The sequence below is a fragment of the Ranitomeya imitator genome, chromosome 5, assembly GCF_032444005.1.
Source record: "Ranitomeya imitator isolate aRanImi1 chromosome 5, aRanImi1.pri, whole genome shotgun sequence".
Lineage (NCBI taxonomy): Eukaryota > Metazoa > Chordata > Amphibia > Anura > Dendrobatidae > Ranitomeya > Ranitomeya imitator.
In genome coordinates this window covers 245,075,407-245,100,835 of record NC_091286.1, presented here as the reverse complement: position 1 = coordinate 245,100,835, position 25,429 = coordinate 245,075,407, and the positions used below count along the sequence as shown (strand labels likewise).

General features: G+C 40.1%; 2 protein-coding genes across 3 annotated transcripts in view; one reads left to right on the top strand and one right to left on the bottom strand.

Moving 5' to 3' along the window:
* AKAP7 (A-kinase anchoring protein 7) overlaps nucleotides 1-25,429 on the top strand; it is a 189,506-nt gene that overhangs the window by 135,651 nt on the left and 28,426 nt on the right. The window lies entirely within an intron of this gene.
* LOC138637393 (uncharacterized) lies at nucleotides 405-3,444 on the bottom strand. The gene is made up of 2 exons (XM_069726013.1): nucleotides 2,781-3,444; nucleotides 405-2,625 (listed from the first exon to the last, which is right to left on the bottom strand). The coding sequence occupies exons 1-2, from the start codon at nucleotides 3,125-3,127 to the stop codon at nucleotides 1,740-1,742; spliced, it is 1,233 nt and encodes a 410-aa protein (XP_069582114.1). The 5' UTR covers nucleotides 3,128-3,444; the 3' UTR covers nucleotides 405-1,739.

The window sequence follows — 25,429 nt, the reverse complement described above, 5'->3', positions numbered from 1 at the left end:
CATGCGCCCCTATCTTTTACATTGGGGACGCATGCGTTGCGTTGTCGTGCGTTTTCGGTAAAACGCACGACGCATGCGTCGTTTCACCGCACCTGGGTGGCGTCGGAGACGCGACAATGTTGCATTTTTCGAGCGTCTAAAAAACGCATGCGTCGCACTTGCGTCGCTCGTGCGTCGACATTGCGTTAAAATCTCCATTGAAACACATTGACAACGCACTTGCGTCGCGTGTGTGCGTCGTGCGTGCGTTGTACGACGCATGCGTCGTTACATAAAATTGAACAAAAAGGTGTCTAGACAGTGTCTAGATAGTGCAAACAGTAGATAAACATCCCCCCTATATAAAGAAAATGTTTGGATTGTTTGTCACTTCTACTGCAGCATCTTGAGGCATGAAATCCATCACCAGAACACTTCTACACATCCCAGAACACTTCTACTTATCCGCTGTCCAGAGATGATCACACAACGATTTCAGTATAGATAAAGTTGGTTTATTTGTGTAACCAACGTTATCTTTTCTGTAATCGTAAAACGATAGAGCCCCTGCTGTGAGATTTTGGGTGTCAACGAATGATTATGATTTTTTTTTGTTACCCACGCTGTCATTGTTGGATCGGCGAGTTAGACACCGATCAAGCGATGTCTTTATTTTAAAATAGGTAATATTGGGTTACTAGCGCAGTGTTTTAAACACTCAAATAAAAATTAAAAAATACCCCACAAATAAAAAAAGGTGTCAACCACGTCCCTCGCCGTCATCTTTCCGCAATTACTTACACTGTGATTCCCGCCCGTAAATCAGAGCACACCGTTAATAATAAACGCTGTACTGTGGTTTAGGGCTGGCACAGTACGGAAAGCTGACGGCGATGGACGTGTCACACACCGTAATAAAATGTTGTTTTGTATTTTTAATAACTACATTTACAATGGTAAACATCGTGAGTGCGGCCATGCGCTTCATAACATTTCCCAGATTACACGGGACTTGCTCTTTTTGGGTTGCTGGAGAGCTGGCTGTGTGACAGCTCTCCATCAACCACACGACCAATAAACAACGATCACGGTCCGGTGGTATCACTGGTAGTTATCGTTGTAGAATAGTTTTATTAATGTACCTTAAAGGGAACCTGTCACCTGAATTTGGTGGGACTGTTTTTGGCTCATATGGGCAGAGTTTTGGGGTGTTCCAGTCCCACAAAATACAGGTGACTGGTTCCCTTTAAAATATTGGTCAGGTGAGGTGGAAGCAATGTTCACAGTGTCGCCACTATTTGACTCTGGACAAATTCTACCATCCTGAGTACAATAGTGTTAACTCTGTAGAGTTTTGCAAACATGATAGTTTCCCTCCTTGTCAAGCCAGGTTCCATATGAAAATAGTCTTCAGTATTAATTATGGTTAACAAGGTGGGAGCCGATGAAGTTTTATACGTCAAAACTATGGTACTCACGGCTGCAAATTTTATTGTTTTGTCACAGTCCATTTGGGTACTGGTGCTCACATAAATTTTGTGGGACAATCATTACTTTCAATAAAATAGGATTTTTTACAATTACTATGGAAAAACGGATGGGAGATTTGTTTTGTGAAAACGGAAAGGCGGAAAGGCACAATAAACTTTATTAACAAACACAACGCATTAGACAATCGGGTGACATTAATAACCAAACATATGATGGTTACATTACATGGGCTCCACAGTGTTTACATAACATCATAACAACACGTTGAATTACACCATTTGATCTTGCCAAGAAACACGGCCAACATCGGAAACAAAATATGCAGCAAATTGGTCCCTCATATGAGCAATCTCCAAAGTTGTCCGCAGAGGATGAGCTTGATAATCAGGCAATGGATTTTGTATGGGTTCATCGAGTTCCACGTTGACTCTCTCTTTATCAATAATAAAATTGTGTAGAACCACACACGCCTTCACCACCTCATCCACTGTCTCAATTTTCAAATTTATTGCGGATCCTAAGATACGCCATTTGGACACCAGAATGCCAAAGGCGCACTCCACAGTTCTTCGGGCCCTGGACAGTCTATAATTAAAAATACTTTTTGTGCGGTCCAACCCCCGACTAGAGTACGGTTTAAGTAGGTTGCCACACATTTGAAAAGCCTCATCCCCAACCACAACAAATGGCAGGGCCGGGCCTTCGGTGTTAGGAAGAGGTCGTGGATGGGGGAAATTAAAATTGTTCTCGTATAATCTTCGGCCCATGTCAGACTCCTTAAATGTCCGTGAATCATTTGCACGACCAAACGCTCCAATGTCCACAGCGAGAAACCTGCAGTCCGCACCTGCAATTGCCATCAGCACGGTGGAAAAGTATTTTTTATAATTATAAAAAAGAGATCCACTTCTTGAAGGCTTGGTAATCCTAATGTGCTTGCCATCCACGGCTCCGATACAGTTAGGGAAATCACAAACTTTTTCAAATTTTTGGGCGTTGGCATGCCATAATTCTCTTGTAGGGATGGGTAAAAATTCCTCCCTGAGGTTGTCCCACAATGCGCGGCATGTGTCTGCAATAATACCCGACAGTGTTGAGACTCCAATCCGAAACTGGAAATGCAGTGATCTCAATGTCTCTCCGGTAGCCAGGAAACTGACAAGAAGAAAAATAAATAAATAAATATAATTAATTTAATTGTTATGAAAGAATTTTTCATTTTTAATTACAATCCCCCACCCCAAAAAACAAAAACACGTTAATTTAAAAAGTGGCAAGAACATATAAATCCTTCACATTCCATTACGTACCGTAGAGTCACCAGCAGACGTTCCTCAGGGGAAATCGATTTACGGAGCTGCGTGTCCTGCCTGGAAATGGCTCCTTCCACCAGACGCAGCAGATATCGGAAGCTGTCTTTTGACATCCTGGTGTACTCAAAATATTTGTCCTGGTTCTCATTTAATTCGCCAAAAAGACAATGGTACACTCCACGACTCTCTCGGACTTCCACTATAGGGTGTAGCCAAAAACGCCGACGACTCCTTCTCCGTTGTTTGTCTCTTTTCCTCTGTTCTTGACAGGCAAAAGCATAAGCTATAGCAAGGGCTAATTCCAGCTGAAAAGTGAGGTAGATACTCTCCATGGAACGATCCATCTTGATGCTCTATGGTTGGAAATAATGTATGCCGGGGTATATATACCACTATTACATTAATACCCACCCCCATCTACCCATTGGTGGCATTATCGATTGTCTAGACACTAGACCCACCCTCTTCTATTCATTGGTGGTGTTATCTAGTGTCTAGACACTAAATTGTGTGTAAAGATCTAATCAGTGTTTGACAACGCATGCGTCGTAAAACGCTGCGTTTTTGTAAAAACGCACCAAAAACGCTGCGTTTTACGACGCATGCGTCCGACGCTTGCGTCACAAAAGTTGCGTTTTTGCGTGCGTTTCCGATGCGTCGTGCGTTGCGTCGGCGACGCAGCGTCGCATGACGCTAATGTGAACGTAGCCTATAAATGACGAGTATAATGCACTTCAATATATAAGGTTTGTAGTGTGTTAAGGAAGTAATACCTGTCCCGTACTGCAAAATAATTTCAATTAAAATTGTTGAAAAATAGAAGTAATTCAGGTTATATCTGCTCCCTTGCAGATTCCTGTATTGTAAATGAAACCACAAAGACAAATTATTTTGACGAAAAAAAAAGTTTTATTGTGTGAAAGTTGAAAAGCAAAAAAAGCGAAACGATGTAAATTTGTTAGCAAGTTATTTGTAAGAAGTGCAGAATATTCCACACTTAGTACACTGTAAAAATGAAACCCAATAACCAATAGCAAAATAACTTTTTTTCCAAGCTACCAAAACTATCGCAGTCATTATACAGTACATACCCCAACACGAGGCCATTTAAAAATACCACTTGTCCTGCAAAGAGAAAGGTCTGATACGACTGCGACAAAGGAAAAATAAAAAAGTGATTACTTCCGAAATGTGGGGATGGAAAATGAAGAAATACCGCTAGGTACCAAATTGGGATTCCTTCTCAAGGGGATTAAAGCAAGCAGGAGGAACTATATCCATCAACACTCCCATTACTGATCAGGGGAATGAAAATGCTACAAGCAACAAATGGGCATATAAATTTCATTTGTACAGTACGAACAATTAATCCATGTGTGGGAATTGTGCATGTCAAATGGATGATTTACTCATAGACATGCCAGATTGTGAGATTTATTGCCACCAATCTTAGCAGTATTGCCACCAATCTTAACAAGCACAATGGCTTTACTGTGTTTGCACTTTATATTGTGTTTCCCACTATGTCATAGCCCTAATTTGTCACTTGATTGCTGTCTATGTTGATTTGCCCTTCCTTGGGATTGATAGATTTTGCCTTCCAGTTGTGTAGATAACATAGTTTTCAATGTCACGAATTACATGGATAGTCAAGTCTACAAAAGGGAAGTGCTTAGGCTATGTGCACACGTCAGGATTTCTGGCAGAAATTCTCCTGACAAAAACCTGACATTTCTGCCAGAAATCCACATGCGTTTTTTTTGCGTTTCTTTTTCGCGTTTTTGATACGTTTTTTTGCGCGTTTTTGATGTATTTTTTCCAAATGCATAGAATAGTGGGAAAAACGCGAAAAAACCACAAAATTAATGAACATGCTGCTTTTTTTTTACCGCGATGCGTTTTTTTCGCGGAAAAAACGCATCATGTGCACGAAAATTGCAGAATGCATTCTGATTGATATGATACATATGTCTGCAGTTTCTAATGCGGTTTTATCGCGAAAAAAACCTGAACGTGTGCACATACCCTTATAGTATAGAGTAACACATGGCCTAATCTGGGGTTGTTCTTGTGTTCTAAATTCTGATTATATCCACTTTAACATTTTGCATTGTTAAGATGGCCATAGACATGTGTTGCCCTGTAAGCATGCAAGTTCAGATTGGCTTCGTGTTTTTGTTACTTATGCCAGGAAAGAAAAGTGAGTGCCAAATGCAACTTATGAAGTAGTTAACAAAGAGTAAGACAGGTTTTGGATCCTTTATATCTTCCAGTATCTATTTTCTATGTACAGTTATTTCTGATACCAAATAATTGATTGCAATAAGCTACACATCAGGAATTCCCAGTAATCAATTAAAATGTATGGAAAATGTCGATCAGGTATTTCCAATTTCAGACAACCGATCACACTATTTTCCTGTTCTCATAGAGGACACTGGAGAGCTCGGCTGATTGAGCATTCCTGTGTGTAGGAGAGTTGGCTGGTAAGGCTGGTGGCCGAACAGATGCCCGAATCATCATTCATCCAATAGCCATCTGATGTGTATGGGGGCCTTTAAGGTGCATTATTACTTTAGATAGCAGTCTGTGGAGCACAATGGTTTTAACTTCAGGACCGTAGAATTGTCCTCAGTAGCAACCACTTGTTAAAGTATCCAGATGTGAAGTACTTTAATCAGTCCTGGTCAAGTCCAAAAGTAGCAAACAAATAACACATGTTAATAGGTGTTTTTACTCAGGCAATGGTGTATATATTTGTGTTGTGTAAAGTGAACTGGCAGGACGTTAGTTGGAGCAGATAACGGAACAATCATCATTTCTAACTGCCATGTGTTTTTTTTTCTAGCCGATTCCTGCTTGCACATGTATTTTCAGGTCCAAGTAGAAATAGCCTTAGCTTGCTTCATTATAGCATTAGTTTAGAGGTGAATGATATATGATAAATAATGCTGACCTATGCGGAATCTCTGGGACTGAAATTATTCTGTATAAATGAAATTGACATTTGAAAAAAACATTTCATTTTGTCCCATCGGGGATTCTGAACTGAAAGAAGTGCGGTTCTGCTTAGTTCTTAGACTTAAGGGACCTATAAATAGGAAGATTCAATAAGAAAAAAGGGCATCTTCCCCTCCTAATTATAGCTGACTGGTTTACACTGATCAGCTTCACACTACAAATTATAGGCAGTTTTTTCCAACTACCCAACCCCATTTAAGATACAAATATATCAGAGAAGAAAGTTGTCTAGATCAACGGCAAAATTTCCAATAGCATTGGGAAACATCAAAAATCAGAACAAAATCAGAAGCAAAAAAGCTAATAAAATTACCAAATTTTTATCAGAACAAAGTTTTTAAAAACATTACTTAAAAAATGTAGTTGTTGGTATAAAGATAGGGATACAAATATGCAAAAAGCCACCAAAAAGAAGGTAATGAGTTGCTAATAAATCAATAAAGAGTGAAAAAATTGCTCTAGAATATTATTATTGGCAAACAAAGGCATAAAAGGGCCTGCTATATGATAGAGAGGAGCCAAAACCAAAGCTTCCTAATAAAAAATCTAAGCCCAAGGAAAGGAAAGTGTTATATATGTCTGTGTCTCTAATTTATGCCAAAGTTAGACATGTTTACCTAAAAAATGCATATATTTAAAAATCTATGAATAAATACCATAAAGAAATGGCAGCAAAGTTCTCATACGCAGATTCTATAAACATTGTCCTTAGGACCATTGTAAACTCAGAAGAAAGCTAAATAAATAAGGCCAAGTGGACTTATAGTATGTGATAAATCAGGCAATATATTTTGCAAGACATCTAGATGTGGATATCAAATTTAGAGGAAACATGTTAAGGCATTACCTTTAAGAGGTGGCGGCACCCCTTTGATGTGTGTTTCGTGTGTAGCTTCGTCTCCCATTTAAGATACATTTGATAATAAACAAAGAAATCATTTTTCTTCCATAAAATCACTAACCTGAAGGATTTAGTTTTGCTTACACTGTTGTGATATACTCTAGCAGGGGTCTCATGGTTCTGGCTTTCATGATTAACTAATGCTCTATCAATGTGAAAATGTTCACCTGTCAAATATGTAAAATTAATTCTTCCACAAGCTAGACTGGGCAATTAGAGCATTGAAATTCCATTACAAATTTTGTAGATACACCAAAGATACACCAAAGAACTGTAAAATAAGAAGAAAATAGTAACTATGAATTAATAGGTTTTTCTAATGTGGTAAATGGCTAACTGAACTGGTAAAAACAATACCATGTTATGGTTGTACTACGGAAAACATCATGATCTTTAGATACAATCTAATAATTTGAATTGATTATGGATAGCCAAGAATTGCTTACTCGTAATTTGGAAATGTCTTGTTCTGGCAAGGTGATGGGTATTGATATGTTCAGATCGTTACTGACAACTGCATCGCAGGTGCAACAAACTAATGGCGGCAGTGGTGAGCCTGCAAACAGGAACAGTGTGCACCACCACCACCAAAATGTAACTTTTTCCCACAAAAACTTTTGTTTTAGCCCCAAAATTGTTCATTTTCACAAGGGTAACAGGAGAAAAAGGACCATACAATTTGTTGTGCAATTTCTCTTGAGTACACTGATACCCCATGAGTAGTGGAAAACTGCTGTTTGGGCGCACAGCAGGGCTTAGAAGGTAAGCGCACATTTGGAGCGAAAAATTGGCTGGAAAAGATAGTGGATGCCATATCAATTTGCAAAGCCCCTGATATGTGTCTAAACAGTGGAAACTCCTCCCAAGTGACCCCATGTTGGACCCCTCAAGGAATTTATCTAGCGGTGTGGTGAGTACCTTGAACCCACAGGTGCTTCACAGAATTGTTTTAAGTTGAATCGGGAAATAAATCAAATTTTTCACACAAAAATGTTACTTTAGCCCCAAATTGTTAATTTTCACAAGGGTAACAGGAGAAAATGGACCATACAATTTATTGTGCAATTTGTTCTGAGTACATCGATAAACTGGTGGAAAACTACTGCTTGGGCGCACGGCAGGGCCTGGAGGTGAAGCAGCGTTATTTGAGCTCAGATTTGGCAGGAATAGACTACTGCGGGTGCCATGTCGCATTTGAAGAGCCGCTATGGTGCCAAAATTTCAGAAACCACCCATATCTGATCCCATTTTGGAAAGTACTCCTCTTTAGGAATTTGTCTAGAGAGTGTAGTGAGCATTTTAAATGCACAGATAATTGACAGAATTATGTAACATTGGGCTGAGGAAACAAAAAATTATTTTTTTCCACTTAAATGTTTTAGCCCCAAGTTCTTAAAATAGCTAAAGAAATAGACCACATAATTTATTACACTATTTCTCCTAAGTTTATCGATATCCTTTATATGGTTGAAAACTACTTTTTAGGCACAGTGCAAAGCTCAGAAGGTAAAGAACAACATATTGAAGTGCAGATTTTGCTGGAATGGTCATCTCATTCACAGAGCCCCCCGAAGTGCTACAACAGCATAATCCTCTATAGGTGACCCCATTCTCAAACTGCACCTCTCAGTGAATACATCTAGTTATTTAGTGAGGATACTGGCACCACCGTCGTGTCACAGAATTTTATACCATTCTATTGTGAAAAACTAATAATTCCATTTTTATCACTAAAATACTGTCTTAGCCCCAGATTTTTTATTTTTACAAGGGGAAATGGCTAAAAAAAGCACCATAATTTGTTACACAATTTCTTCTAAACATGACTGTACCGTCCTCTTTGGACACACGACAGGGCCAGCGGCGAAAAAGCGCTATTTGTGTTTTGCGGCGCAGATTTTTCTAGAATAGTTTGCAGAGACCCTGATGTGCCTAAACAGTGGAGATTTCCTCTAAGTGCCCCCTTATGAGAATTTACACCCCTTTGGGAAGTCATCTATGGGTGTAGTCACATTGTGTACACTATGGGCGTTTTCCAGAAAAAAAAAAACACGCAGTAGAAGTTGCAGAGTGAAAATTACAAATTTGCCATTGTGCCCAATACACTGTAGTGCCCTATACATTTACATTCAGGAGCGCAGATTTCGTCTTGGTTGGAGCCATGTTGCTTTTTCAGAGCCAAAACGCCGCTGTTCCTGATCGTGGAAATGCAGCACTCACCAGTATCCTTTGAATAAAAGTCCTTTATTTCATATACATGGACATCATTATTTGCGGCGAGCAGGTAAAAACAGGGGTTATAGCAGGGGAAAAGAGAAACAATGGACGTATGGGTACTTCCCGATCATGACATACGGGTACATCAAAGATTTTGAAGGGGTTAATGTTCACATTTGTTTCATGGGACGCTGATAATTGCTGGCTAGGAATAAAGTAATGTTAACACTATTTTATTGTTACATAGGCTGAGAAAGCAGGGAAACTGGTTTTCCTCATGGCTAGGTACTTATCAGATTGTTTACCTTGTGTGCTGCTTGTGTCACTTCTATAAATAATAAGTTCCCGGAATTTGAAATAAATGGAGCTTGCTCTTTAATAGGAAACTTAGTCTGCAAGTGTCACGTCTTGGAAGAGAGCCAGCCCGTAGGACATTCAATTCCACATCTTCCCAGTACAGTGAGACATCTTAAGATCACAGCTTTCAGGCATCTGCACTGAAGCGAATCATATCTGGGTGTCACATATAAACTTTATATGTATAGAGAGCTATGAACACCCCATTAAAACGTTTAGTCCGTCATCATTATGATATTTAATATACAAAGAATTTATGTTTTTTATTTTTTTTCCTAAAAAATCTTAAAGCATTCTTGCACTTCTCAGTGTCGTAACAACAGTTCACAGAGTTCGGCACTTGAGTTAATAGCTATGGAGCCATTAATTCAAGTGCTATGTAGCCATTATCTCCCAATTAAACAATGTTTCTCATTCTTCTTAAGTGTCTCTAAGATTTCTGTACAAAAAAATTACCAATCTGTTACAAATTTCTGCTCCCCTCCCTTCTCTCAGCGTTAGAACCCAGGGATGGGGATTGTACACAGATCTCCGTCAGTGAGGAGAGAAAACATCTACAGTGTCAGGGAGGGCTGAGAAATCGCCTATACAAAAGGAGGAAAGCATATAAAGGGGAAATAAGTATGGTATTGAAGCGGTGCAGAATTCTAACTGCTTTGGAAGTAGAAGTGGGCTCCCTTACCTCTGGGGCCCCTATGTGCCTGACAGGTTACACCAATGGTTTATCTGCCCATGGATATATGGAGAACTCACATCCTGCCTATATTTCCGAAAAGGATGCTTCCACAAGAGAAAAATCTGAAACTTGGATCAGGCTGCAAACTGTATATCAGAGAGTCTAAAACTGATTGAAGGAAAGAAGATTGCAGACTGAGACTGCAATTTTATTAACTAAAGGTAACCACCAACATATGTAGAAATCATATTTCCAAGTCAAAGGGGTCAGTAGATTTTAAGACTGTGCCATCAGCGATGCTGTAACTCATATATTGGATGTTTAAGTTTTTAGATGCTGTAGTTGTTAGCAATCATATCCTTAGTCATGTCATATCATGCCAGTTAAGCCTAATTCAAATGTTTATGAAAAACAGTCGAGAATAAATAAGGACCACCATCCACGGACTGGCTGCCGATATTGTGACTCGAACTTAACAGTATCATATATAGGCACGAAACTAATGGCCAATCCATGCATCATGGGAGTACTCGGACCTCGAAATACGGACGTCTGAGATATAAGGCGTACTATCTTTGAATGCCTGTTACCTATTATAAGCATATTACTTTGGAACACATTGATAGTAATGGAAAATAATAATGTTTTTAGTTTTGTTTGTAGATTTTTAAATTTCAATTTTCCTATATATTTACCAGTTTCGATGGGTAAAATGTGAACAGTGTGAGTTTTTGTTATCATTAACACACAAGAGTTGTCCTTCATCATATTCTAGTCTTTATTATGTTGACATCACTATACCACTAGGCCAAATACTCTTTCCAAGGCTATGATTTCCCACTTACTCTTCCTCAATAGTCATAACCTTCTACACGGTTCAGCTAAACACAGGAAAGAGGTGAGGAAATAGAATTTCAAATGGATAAACTTTGACTTTCAATTCACAGCAAGAATGAAAACAGACTCACAAGTGTCACGTGAAGGAAAGCCGGGTCATAAATAACTGCTCCTATTTACTAGATTCCTGCTCTGTGTAGATTTTTTTTTCATGAGATAACCGCTATATTTTTGATAATTTTGTCTTTGTGACTACTTTTTCTCTACATATTTTACAAGATTTTGCCTACTATACAGGCAGATCATACAACTGGTGCGAGCCTCTTTGAAAGAGCCGGCTTAACCTTGGTCGATCCCATCTCCAGGGTAGTGTGGTCCTCCTAGAAACTGCATTGTTAGTGTGGGAGAGAGATTAAAATCTAGTTTTTTTTGTTCCATTTTTAAGGACCAAAAGTAGAAGTTGGCAATCTTGTCTTATATTTGCATGTCGATACTAAAGTTGAGATTGCTCGCCAATAGATCCTCACATCTGGTGATGTATCATGGGCACAGGATTGATTTTTTTTACTGAAAAAACACCCTTCACTTACAGTAAACTATTAGTGGATGGTAAATTTATCAGTATAGTAGTTTTGTGGCTCTTGCAGAACTATATATTATTATTCACAGTTGAGTCAACTATACTAGAGTACTACAGGGTATTTTACCAATAAGTTTTTTTTTCTAACCGAATATGGTGGCTAGATGAAAATGTGCCAAGAAAGGAATAAACATGCTACCAAATACTGGTTATCATGGTTTAAGTATTCCTATGCTTATGTTCATCTCACCCATATAGTAGATACGGAACAACTATGTTTTCAATTTTCGCTGCTCGGTAAATCCTTTGAGCCAGTCAGCTTCTGGTGCGGAAGTTAATGCATGCCAACAATGTTCTCTTGTAGAAATCAGTCAAGCGTTTCTGACTGACGTTTCCTATGCCCATGTGGCTGTTTTAAAGCAAATCTCTGAACTACACAGAGCAGCAGGAGAAATGGCTGCCCTGATAATCCTGTACAGAACATAGCATAAACTCTACAGTCACCAAATCAAAACAGGTACAAATAGGATGATTCACTATCAGGGAAATAATATAAAGGGGATACATTTACCATGACATTCCTGTACCCTTTTTTCAGCAAAGATAGCAAGTTCCCCCCGAAACATTATTCCTCTATTATTCCTAGTTTACTTGTTTAGCCTTTCTGCAGTTTCGCCAAGTATTCACGAGAGTCTTCATGCAGTGCTGCAAGAAAAAGCTATTGCAGCTATTTTCCATGACAACCTCTTTCTTTTTCATTGAATGCCCTAAAAGGTTGCCAAAGCCCTGTCTTTACTGCTTGGTTTTGAGGCTTTCTTGAATAGAAAACATCCTACAGAGAAAGGAAGGGAATAGATAATATCAGAGCCTTGCTGTTTGCTAAGTTGTAGATCAAAAATATTTATTCCACAGGGTAGTAATACCAGATGCATCCTGCTGGTGACAATCAGAGTTTCACTCTCTTGCCATTGTGACTCAGAGGGGACATGGCGAAGAAGCACAGTAATATTTGTTTACAGAGACCACGGAGAGAAATATGGCTTGCACTAGAGCAGGTAGCTGTCCCTACCAAGTATGTAAAAGTTTGGGCACCCCTGGTCAAAATGACTGCTTTTCTGAGTGGTTTAGTAAGTTGAAGATGAAGTGATATCTAAACAGCCTAGATGACACATTTACTTTGTATTTTAGTTTTAGGCAAAACATATACCGGTATATTGTAATTTTTTACATTTAAAAAACTACAAAAGGGAAAATGGCCTGATGCAAATGTTTGGGTACCTTGCATAGTTAGTACCTAGTAGGATCCACTTTTGAAAGTGTAACAGCTTGTAAATGCTTTTGTAGCCAGACAAGAGTCTTTCAATTCTTGTTTGAGGAATTTTCATCCACTCTTCCTTGGGGAAATTCTTCCAGTTCTGTGAGATTCCTGGGTCGTTTTCCATGTATTACTATTTTGATGTCTAGCCACAAATTTTCAATGATGTTCAGTTCAGGGAACTGTGATGGTCTTTATAAAACCTTCAGCTTGCACTGTTTGGAGTCTATTGTGGATTTTGCTGTGTGTTTAGAATCATTATCCATTTGTAGAAGCCATCCTCTTTTCAACTTAAGCTTTTTTACAGTTGGTGTTATGAATCAAGAATTTATTGAAATTTATCTGAATCCATTTTTCCCTCTACCCGTGAAATGTTCCAATTGCCACTGGCTGCAACACAATCCCAAAGCATGATTGATCCATCTCATGCTTAATGGTTGGCGAAATGTTCTTTTCCTGAAATTCTGGGCCTTTCTGTCTCCACACATACCTTTGATCATTGTGACCAAAGAGTTCTATTTAACCTTATCAGTCCACAAGACTTGTTTCCAAAATGCATCAAGGTTGTTTAGATGCTCTTTTGCATACTCCTGTCTCAGAATTTTATGGTGAGGATGCAGGAGAGGTTTTCTTCTAATGATTCTTCCATAAAGGCAATATTTCACCTCGCCAAACAGATCTACTACACCACCCTGATCTCCTCATTATCTAACAACCCCAAGAAACGTTTTGACACCTTTCACTCCCTCATGCTGAAAGCTCAAGCTCCTATCACAGACATTTGTGCTGATGACCTGGCCTCCCACTTTATAGAGAAAATAGATAATATCCACCAGGTAATCCGCTCCCAGCCACCAAGTGCAGTGACTCCCATCCCTCCCTGCATTTCTCCTGGCACACTTTCCACATTTGATCCCATCACAGAAGAAGTCTCCAGGCTCCTCTCTTCTTGTCCAGCTACATGCATTACAGACCCCATTCCCTCACATCTCCTCCAGTCTCGCTCGCCAACCGTCACAATTCACCTAACTACAATCTTTAATCTCTCCCTCTCCTCTGGCATTTTCCCATCCTACTTCAAACACTCTATCATTACTCCATTATTAAACAAACCCGCCCTCGACCCATCCTGCACAAACAACTACAGACCAGTCTCCAATCTCCCCTTCATTTCTAAACTCTTGGAGTGTCTTGTCTACTCCCACCTTACCCGTTACCTATCCACTCATTCTCTCCTAGACCCTTCACAGTCTGGCTTCCGCCCCGTACATTGACATAAACTGCACTCATCAAAGTGACCAATGACATTTTGACAGCAAAATGTAACGGTATCCACTCTCTGCTCATTCTTCTCGACTTTTCTGCAGCATTCGACACTGTTGACCACCATCTCCTACTCCCTAGGCTGCAGTCACTAGGCATTAAGGACACTGCCCTCTCCTGGTTCTCTTTCCATCTTTCTGACCGCTCCTTCAGTGTTTTGTTCGGTGGCTGCACTTCATCCCCTCTTCCTCTCACTGTTTGGGTACCTCACGGCTCAGTCCTTGGCCCCCTTTTCTTCTCTCTCTACATGGCCCCAATTGGACAGACCATCAGCAGATTTGGCTTTCAGTACCATCTTTATGCTGATGACACACAACTATACACTTATGGGAAAAAGAACCGTAAGCACTACCCTGTGAAGGTGCCCGGGTAGGATCCCACACCATATATCAATATAAAATAAACCCGGCACTCAACTTATGGTGAATCTCTTGGGATTTATTAACAAGAGAGAAGATAAACGTTTCGGCCAATATTGGCCTTCCTCAGTAACGTACTGCCAATAGGAGCGGTGAAAGGTGAGGCAGTGAAATTCTGCCAGTGCTGTGAGTTCAGGAAGTAGATAGAAGCAGGCTCACAGGGTCCGACCAAAACAGGGTCTGGAATAGCGTGGGTGGCCTGAGAGGAGCTGTAGAACAGATTAGTCCATGCGACGCGGTGCTTCTATCTACTTCCTGAACTCACAGCACAGCACAGCACTCAGTACGTTACTGAGGAAGGCCAATATTGGCCGAAACGTTTATCTTCTCTCTTGTTAATAAATCCCAAGAGATTCACCATAAATTGAGTGCCGGGTTTATTTTATATACACAACTATACACGTCATCCCCTGACATTACCCCCGTTGTACTACAGAACGCCAGTGACTGTTTGCAGTCTACAACATCATGTCCACCCTCTATCTGAAACTCAACCTCTCCAAAACTGAACTTCTCATGCTCCCGCCATCTACTAACCTCCCTAAATCTGACATTGCCCTCTCTGTGGGTGGCACCATTATAACACCCCGGCAGCAGGCGCACTGTCTGGGTGTTACGTTTGACACCAATCTCTCCTTCATCTCCTATATACAATTTCTTGCCTGCTCTTGCCGCTTACACCTAAAGAACATCTCAATAATCCGCCCTTTTCTCACCATGGAAGCAACAGAGACCCTCACTGTCGCCCTGATCCACTCCTGCCTGGACTATTGTAACGCTCTATTAATTGGCCTCCCCCTCACTTGACTTTCCCCTTTCCAGTCCATCCTTAATGCAGCCCGGGTTGTCCATCTGGCTAATTGGTACTCGGACGCGTCCGCTCTTTGCCAGTCGTTACACTGGCTGCCCATTTATTATAGGATCCATTTCAAAGTACTTGTTCTCACCCACAAAGCTCTCCACAGTGCAGCACCCCCTTATATCTCCTCCCTTATTTATCGGCTATCGGCCTATCCGATCGCTGCGCTCTGCAAATGACTTTCGACTAACCTCTGCACTGATGCGTGCCTCCCACTCCCGATTCCAAGACTTCTCCCGTGCTGTGCCAACCCTCTGGAATGCTCTAACCCATGAAATTAGAACCAGCCACAACTTGCACACTTTTAGGCGCGCTCTCAAAACATATCTGTTCAAAGCGGCCTATCACGTTCCCTAATCAAAATATGTGTGTGTGTGTGTGTGTGTGTGTAGCCCTTTCACGATCTCTATCTATCCCCCACTTCCTCAAGATGGCTGGACCATCATTGTAAATACACACCTGTACTTTGTATCTCCCCCACCTGATTGTAGATTGTAAGCTCTCACGAGCAGGGTCGTCCTATTTTGCTTTAATTATTGTATTGTTAACGTTGTTAATTATGACTGTTGGGCTTAAGACTGTTAAACTGTAAAGCGCTGCGGAATATGTTGGCGCTATGTAAATAAAGATTATTATTATTATTTGTCTCTGAACAGTGGAACAATGCACCACATCTCCAGAATCTGCTAAACCTTTCTAAAGGTCCTTTAAAGTAAAGTGCAGGTTCTGATTTGCCTCCAGCAATCCTATGAGCAGCTCTCATTGAAATTTTGATTGATCTTCTAGACCTTATCTTGACCTCCACTGTTCCTGTTAACTGCCATTTCTTAATTACATTCCAAACTGAGAAAAGGGCAACTTGAAAACGCTTTGCTACTTTTTTTTATAGCCTTCTCTCTCTTGGTGGGCATCCATCATTTGCTAGGCAGCTGCTTAGAGGAACCTATGGCTGCTGTTTTTTGGCACAAGGCTAGAGGAGGCTGAGTTTTTATAAAGCTGTGAAACTTGCATTACCTGACCTTTCCTAAGGATGACACTGAACAAGCTGTAACCCTAACAGACTAATTTAGGTCTGAAACCTTGGTGAAAGTTATCACATCTCCAACGGTGCCCAAACTTTTGCATCGGTCCATTTTCCTTTTAGTAATTTTTAAAATGTAAAAAATAACAATATTATTTTTTTGCCTAAAATACAAAGGAAATGTGTCATCGTTAACTTTAGCATTTTTAGAGATCATTTCATCTTCAACTTGCTTAACTGTTCATAATATCAGTAATTTGACCAGGGGTGCCCAGACTTTTACATGCCTATCTATCTATCTATCTATCTATCTATCTATCTATCTATCCCATATCTATCTCTCTGTCATATCTGTCTCTCAATCTGTCTATTTATATATCTCTAAGCATTAATGTGTTAGATTTCTGTGTACAGCGTGTAAAAGGAATGAAGCTTTACTATAATTAGCCTGTGCCATTGGAGAATAGCAGTGGTGTGAGATAAACGCATCCTACGTAAAATCCTTAATCATAAGTAGCCAAAGAATGATTGCAGGAATGTGATAAGAATAGAAACATTCCTCCATGCACATAACAGCGTCTATTAAACCATGCATCTGTCCTCTTCACACTCATCTCTTAGCTTTCTCTGCAGCTTTTGGCAGTCAGACTACACTACAAGTAATGTTTTCTTAGCTCAAAATATAAAAGCTCAGGAAAATCAGATGTCTAAAATTGTAGTAGTTGAGTTAAAGGTTTATTAACCCTACGTTAATAAGTCTCTAATAGCAGGAAACTAGTATGCGCCTGTGCTCAGTAGGGTTCAGCACAGTGGCTCAGTGGTTAGCACGGTTTTCTGCGTAAAGTGCTGTGAAATATGTTATATTGCAAAATGAAGAGAAATAAATAGAGTATGCTGTACTCTGTCTGTTTACATTTCTTTCTTATCTTACGTTCATAGCCTGCACCAGAAAAGCTCTCTATCCCTAACAATCTGCTATGCTTTCCTATACAGAGGTAGCAGGTGCGGTGTAGGGTTTGTATTATTTTATAATGAGAGTTACTATGGAATATTTAGTAGGTATATGTTGGCGAATACTGGCAATATATACCTCCAGTGTTGGCAAAAGGTGAAATGTGAACAGGGTGATACTTATCTGTAGATGGAACAACCTCCCTTTATTAAAATATGTTGTAGGACCTTTACCATTAACATGCAGTGAAGCAAGTGATCCCAGAAAAGCAAATAGTGTCATCTGGAACATATTTGCTCAGCTCCTTGACTGAGGTTTTATTATATTCATAATTACCAAGATAAATACTATCTATATTCATATTTTAAAGAACAGGCTTAGGAAATAGTACTTTTTAGAACTAAAATACCCTGCAAAGTATTTGGCTGGTGTGGAAAAATTCTTCAAAGTAAGGATGTTTTAAAAATTAGAAGCGTTAATTTATTTTTAATTGAGTACCCAAACTCATTCCCGAATCTGGGTCTCATTCAAATGAATAAGAGGCCCGAACATCCAGTGGTTACCATGCTATCATCTGTGTGACAGCGTTGGAAACACCGACTCTGATCGGCGATAACTTTACTGACATTACAGCCATTCACAGCGCCGCAGTTCCTACGGTGTCACACAGATGACAACGTGTGAGCCAGCAGCTGTGACTGGCAGTGAAAAGGTTATCGCAGGTCAGGCGTCAGCTGATGACTACTACTCTCATCAGCGTACTCCTGGTCTCACTGATGGCAACAAGGGCAGGTAGCGCTGATGACAGTATTCGCCATTCTGCGCCTGTACATAGTGAGAAATATGTCAGTGAGATAATTAGTGCAGTGCATGTGTAGCTTACTGTAGATATATTTGCCTAATAAATAAAATAAAACAATGGTGGGGGTCCCTCTTATTTATACTAACCAGCTGAGGGAAATCAGATGGCTAGGGGCTGGTGTTATTATTCTGGGAAGGGGCCAATATCCATGAAGCTTCCCATGCTATTAATATCAGCTCACATGTGACTGTGTATCCTTTACTAGTTATTAAAATGGGAAATTCCCCCCCAAAAAAAATGACGTGGGGTTTCCCATATGTTTAATATCCAGCAAATTCTAAACAGACAGCTGCTGGCTGATATTGCCCCCCTCCCAGGCTAATAGCATGAGCCCTTAACCACCCCAGAAATGGAGCTTCCATTAGATGCACCAAGTCTGGTTCTTAGTCTCGGCTCTTCCCACTTGCCTTGGTGCATTGGCAAGGGGGGTAATGGTTTTGCAGTTGATGTCAGCTGTTTTATGTCCTCTGACATCAAGTCCAGGGGATAGTTATAGAGAGACGTCCATCCGACACCCCCATTACTAACCCCGTAGTAAAAAATGACACACAAAAAAAGTCCTTTAATTGAACAAAGCATTCCCTGACAAATCCCCTTTTTTTTTCATTTATTAACATAAAAATCAAAGTAATACTTACCTGTTCACCAATAGTCCATAATGCTGATGTCCCACGATAAGCCCCAACTCTTCTACATCTGATTGCATTGCTGAGCAGTGACATCAGTAATATTGCCGATCAGACGGGCAGCCAGATGACACTGAGCTTAGCATGACAACACGGCTGCTAGTGACCCCTTACCATTGGTGACACGTAGCTGCGTTCTCACGCTAAACTCTGTGTGATCTGGTTGCCAGGCTGAGCCGTAACATTACTGATGTTACCGCAACTAGATGTAGCAGACTTGGCGCTCTTTGAGGGACTTCAGAATTATGGATTATACGTGGACAGGTGAAGATTACTTAGATTTTTTACTTTTATGTTAAATGAGAAAAAGAGGGGATTTGTCGGGGAGTGTTTCGTTCAATTAAAGGACTTTTTTTCTGTGTGCATCTTTATTACTTTTTACTTGTTTAGCAAAGGGGGTGTCTGATAGATGCCTCTCCATTACTAACCCCTGGGCTTGATGTAATATTACTCCACTTGCTAATGGACCAGGGCAAGCGGGAAGAGCTGGGCAAAGCACCAGAATTGACACATCTAATGGACGCTCCATTTCTGGGGTGGCTGCGGGCTGCTTTTTTTAGGCTGGGAAGGACAAATATCCATGGGCCTTCCCATCCTGATAATATCAGCCCACAACTGTCTGCCTTAACTTGGCTGGTTATCAAAAATGGGAAGGATTCCACACCTTTTTATTGTTTAATTAAATAATTTTAAAAAAGGCATGGGACTACTCTATTTTTGATAACCAGCAAAGGTAAAGCTGAGGGCTGCAGCCTGCGGCTGTCAGCTTCACCTCTACTTGTTATCGAGAATAGAGGAGACACTTTTTTTTCTTACAGTGTGCGCTGACCAATCACAGCCATGCCAATACTTGATATGGCTGTGATGGGGCTGGAAGTTTCACACAGGAAAAGCTTATTATTGGCTGTGCTGCAGCCTTTCAACAAGCTTTGTTCAGGCTGCCAAATCCGAACAGTAAAACTGACTTCCCGGAGAAGTCTGTGTTCGGATTCCATGCACGGACACTAGGTGTCCTGTACAGACCTCGAGCTTTTACCATTCGGGTTTGTCCATCTTTATTAGCAAGGTTTCTCCTAATCAAAACTTTCAAGGCTGACAGGGGTTTCAAAATGTGTTGTTCAAGCTCTTTGAAAAAGCACCAAGAAATGAGCAACATTAAGGACCGTAAACGCAGTGGTCATCCAAAGAAACTTAGTGCAGCTGACTAAAGACACATTCTTCCCTTCGAAATCAAATGATGTTTTGCAATGCCATCAGCTTAGAACTGGCATCAACATGTGGGACCCAGCTACACTTATTTACTATTCGGACAAGTCTGGATAGAAGTGGTCTTCATGGAAGAATTGCAACGAAAAAGTCATACCTTTTTTTTTTTTGCAATTCTGAGCAGCTCAACTATGCAAGTAAACATGGGAACAGGGCTGCAGAAAAATGGCAGCAGGTTCTTTGATCTGATGAGTCAGTATTTGTAATGTTTGGTTGGAACAAAAGGCTAGAGAATGGTGCAATAATAAATGTCTGCATCCAACAGTGAAACATGTTAGGGGTTCCTTGCAAGTTTGGGGCCACATTTCCGCAAAAAGAGTTGGGAATTTGGTTACAATTAATGACGTCCTCAATGCTAAGAAATACATGCAGATACATATCTATTATGCAGTACCATCTGGGAAGCATTTGATTAGCTCCAAATTCATTCGGCAGCAGGAGAACGACTTTAAACATACTGACAATGTCATTAAAGGGAGTCTGTCACCACTTTTATGGCATAGCAGCCAAAAATATCGCCTTATTAAGGGTCCGCTATGCATTCCCTACATCATTATAGAACCCCCTGACTCCTCTGTATACTCACAAAAACATTTTTTTATTGTGTCCCGCGCTGTATGTTAATTTCTCAGTCCAGTCCAATGGGCGTGGTTTCGGGTCTCTACATCACGCCCATCAGCTGTTGGTCGCTGTCCTACTTCATCGATAAATATACACAATAAATATAGAATAAAAATAGGCTGAAATAGGAAACTCAGAAGTTTACTCTATTGTGAGCCATAAGCTGTCCTGCTCCTTTTCTGTAAAGTATTTTTAAAAACTTCCACTTTAATACAACAATGTGGATTTTTTTTCAGAAAAATACAAGGGGTTCACATATCCAAAAATTGGATAGCTGTCTGCTCAGCTCAGCTGTCTGTTTAATAATTATTATTTGTATAAGAATACAAGTATTTATTAAAATAGACATGTCAAGGAAGCAAGTATGCAGATAGCGGTGTTGGACGGATTCGAGGAGGCCGGCGGCAGCAGGCTCTTTTGCTGTCTAGGCCTGTGGGCCAGATAGGAACCTGCAAAGGACTGATATGTAGCCCATTGGCTGTAGTCTGCCCAGTTCGGCCTTCGTCACGACTGTAAACAATTTGTAAAGAAGTGTCTGTAAATATCGGCAGCACGTAAAATATAGGCAACCTAACCTCACTAGTTACTTGTCACTTCTGCACCCCAACTGATGACTTTGAGCTCTCTAGCATTTATCATAAGTATGACTTATTGATGCTGATGAAACACAAATTACAATGTCTACCTGAGTGTTGGATACTGTTAGTCTCTTGTTCTCATTACAGAGAACCTTTGTCAGTAAATATCAATGTGAATAGAAAATACATGGTTAAAAGGCATCTTGTTAAACACATTCTTTATCCTTTAAAGTCAACATCACAAGGTTACATTTATGTAGAACACAGACTTATTTCTTGTACAACCGTTGCCTCTGATTGCAATTTGTAGCATGTGATTTGCCCTGGGGACTCCGTCTCTCACTCTAGCAACTGAGGTACAGCTTGTTACATTCTATTTCTCAAAAATCATTTTCATCTTTAGGAGCAAAAATGGACTTATTGTTTTTGCTTCATGATTTTCTATCTTCGTGCCAAACATATATCAAGTCCTCCCCCCAGCAGGTATGCACACTATGTTGACACTATGCTTGTGACCCGCCTGATTTGGCTTCCACTTGGATGTATATGGCCCCTAGCGTTATTTACACCATGCACTGACACTTTATCTGTTATTCTTTGGCCACTTTGGCACCATGCATAGGTATAACTGTATGGTCCCTGCTCAATTTACTTCAACAATCCTCAGGAGGCACATTTCCTCTCTTTTTGTCACTCATAGACATTTTGTTGAAATATTATTATATATATTATATTATTTATATGATTCTTTGAGATCAATCCCATTGGTTACTCTTGCACTACTCTGTGGTCATTTTTCTCTGTAATCCAGCGCCTGCTGGTGCACGTGTATGGAGTTAGTGGATTTTCCTCATTCCGTTATATATATTTAACTATACGGATTGCCGTGGGTTCACCTTGCCATGTTTCCCCTTGTTTTATGTATAATTATATATTTGAATTGCATTTTTGTCTTTTAATCGCATTAAATAAAATTTCTTATATTTTAATTTTGGTCTGTTACTTCCCCTCTTTTTTGGATAGACATGAAATGTAGTCTATCACCCCCAGAACTCAAATTGAACTATTTAGACATTCATACCATAGAATGTTAGCGTTGGAATGGACCTCCAAGATCATCATGTCCAACCCGCTAGTCAATGCAGTTCAGGAGTCTGACAGATGTCTGTCCAAGGACATCTACAGTCATGGCCAAAAGTATTGACACCCCTGCAATTCTGTCAGATAATACTCATTTTCTTCCTGAAAATGATTGCCATCACAAATTCTTTGGTATTATTATTTTCTTCATTTAATTTGTCTTAAATGAAAAAACAAACACAAAAGAGAATGAAGCAAAAAGCAAAACATTGATCATTTCACTCAAAACTCCAAAAATGGGCCAGACAAAAGTATTGGCACCCACAGCCTAATACTTGGTTGCGCAACCTTTAGCCAAAATTACTGCGACCAAATGCTTCCAGTAACCATCAATGAGTTTCTTACAATGCTCTGCTGGAATTTTAGACCATTCTTCTTTGACAAACTGCTCCAGGTCCCTGATATTTGAAGGGTGCCTTCTCCAAACTGCCATTTTTAGATTTCTCCACAGGTGTTCTATGGGATTCAGGTCTGGACTCATTGCTGGCCACCTTAGAAGTCTCTAGTGCTTTTTGAAGTGTGTTTTGGGTCATTGTCCTGCTGGAAGACACATGACCTCTGAGGGAGACCCAGCTTTCTCACACTGGGCCCTACATTATGCTGCAAAATTTGTTGGTAGTTTTCAGACTTCATAATGCCATGCACACGGTCAAGCAGTCCAATGCCAGAGGCAGCAAAGCAACCCCAAAACATCAGGGAACCTCCGCCATGTTTGACTGTAGGGACCGTGTTCTTTTCTTTGAATGCCTCTTTTTTTCTCCTGTAAACTCTATGTTGATGCCTTTGCCCACAAAAAGCTCTACTTTTGTCTCAGAGAACATTCTTCCAAAACATTTTAGGCTTTTTCAGGTAAGTTTTGGCAAACTCCAGCCTGGCTTTTTTATGTCTCGGGGTAAGAAGTGGGGTCTTCCTGGGTCTCCTACCATACAGTGCCTTTTCATTCAGACACCGACGGATAGTACGAGTTGACACTGTTGTACCCTCGGACTGCAGGGCAGCTTGAACTTGTTTGGATGTTAGTCGAGGTTCTTTATCCAACATCCGCACAATCTTGCGTTGAAATCTCTTGTCAATTTTTCTTTTCCGTCCACATCTAGGGAGGTTAGCCACAGTGCCATGGGCTTTAAACTTCTTGATGACACTGTGCATGGTAGACACAGGAACATTCAGGTATTTGGAGATGGACTTGTAGCCTTGAGATTGCTCATGCTTCCTCACAATTTGGTTTCTCAAATCCTCAGACAGTTCTTTGGTCTTCTTTCTTTTCTCCATGCTCAATGTGGTACACACAAGGACACAGGACAGAGGTTGAGTCAACTGGCTGCAAGTGTGATTTAGTTATTGCCAACACCTGTTAGGTGCCACAGGTAAGTTACAGGTGCTGTTAATTACAGGAAAAACAAAATCCAGCTCACCATACCGACATTCCCAGGAGCTCGGAACCGCTGTGTCAGGGCGTGGACGAACAGGAAAGAGAAGGAGATCCAGCTCAACGAAATAGTGAAAAATCCATAATTTATTTCACTCAAAATACAGTGAAAGGACAAAACATCAGCATACAGAAAAAATTATAAAAACAAGGTCAACGCGTTTCCGGTGACTAAGCACCCTTAATCATGATACCTGGTACAAGACATGTCTATACTTTTATACTAGTATCCGGTTATCACTCCAGTGTTGCAATTGGTAGAATTGTCAAATCAAGCAAAAATAGGCACACATGGTAATGAAAGCAAGACAAGCTTGATGGAAAGACAAAAACAAATGTTTTGGCTAAACATAAATGCAGAAAAAACAGAAATAACACAAAATACAGGAACTATATAAAAAAACAAAATGACATTACAATAATCATAAATAAATCCAAGAATATGATAGAAAAATAATATAATAGTATGTACAGTGTCCTATGTCATGGACCCACATAACAATATAGAAAAAAAACTAATATTAGCAGGAATCTCCCAAACAGGGAGCTGTAACAGCCAAAATAGGTTGGAGCAAATAGGTGAAAGCACAGCTGCAGATGCCGTGACAATGTCACAGTGGCCAGCAAGCAAGGAAAAAAAAAAAAAAAAAGGCTATCCTTAAGTAGACACAAACTCATATGAGTTCTGGAAAAAATGAGACATACATGTAAATCTTATAATAAATAAAACTACAAAATTCCCTAGTACCTTAAAAAATAGTGAGCTCACAGACAACCATGGATGGAAAAACAAAAAAATCAATGGCAGGAATCTCCCAATCAGGGAGCTGTAACAGCCAAAATAGGTTGGAGCAAGTAAGTGAAAGCACAGCTGCAGACGCCGTGACAATGTGACAGCGGCCAGCAAGCAAGGGGAAACAAGGGGAAACAGAAGGACAAATTGATAGCTATTAGCCTCACAAAAATTAATTATACGAGAAATATAAACTACAAATTTAGTTACTAGATGTCAGAAAAGCAACTTCATTGTTTGTAAACCCTCAGAATACTAATAGAAGAGCATGAGATCTTTCCTTTTGTTTAAACCATGTGGAATTCTTGTTCCGAGTTTAAAGATCCACCATGATTCCCTGTTTCTCAGGGTCACCTCGATGTCTCCTCCTCTAAATGGTTTATGAATTTTTTCAATCGCATAAATTTTGAGTGACTCAAGGTTAGATTGATGATAATTAATAAAATGTTGTGAAGCTTGTGAAGTATTCCTATTAGCACTAATATTTTCAACATCGTAAATATGTTCACGAATACGTGTTTTTAAAGACCGTATGGTACTCCCCACGTATTTAAGATGGCATGCCATGCATTCCATAATGTATACCACATTTTTGGTGTTACAGTTCATGAAAGTCTTGATGGGATAAACATTTTGATTACTGGCATCAGTGAAATTGTAGCATTTGCTCGAAAATTTGCAAGTTTTACATGCCATCGCACCACATTTGAAAAAGCCTTTCGTGCTGAGCCAATGAGAGGGTTGCGCAGAGTGGGCATGAAGAGAACTCGGAGATAAACTAGAGCCTAAAGAG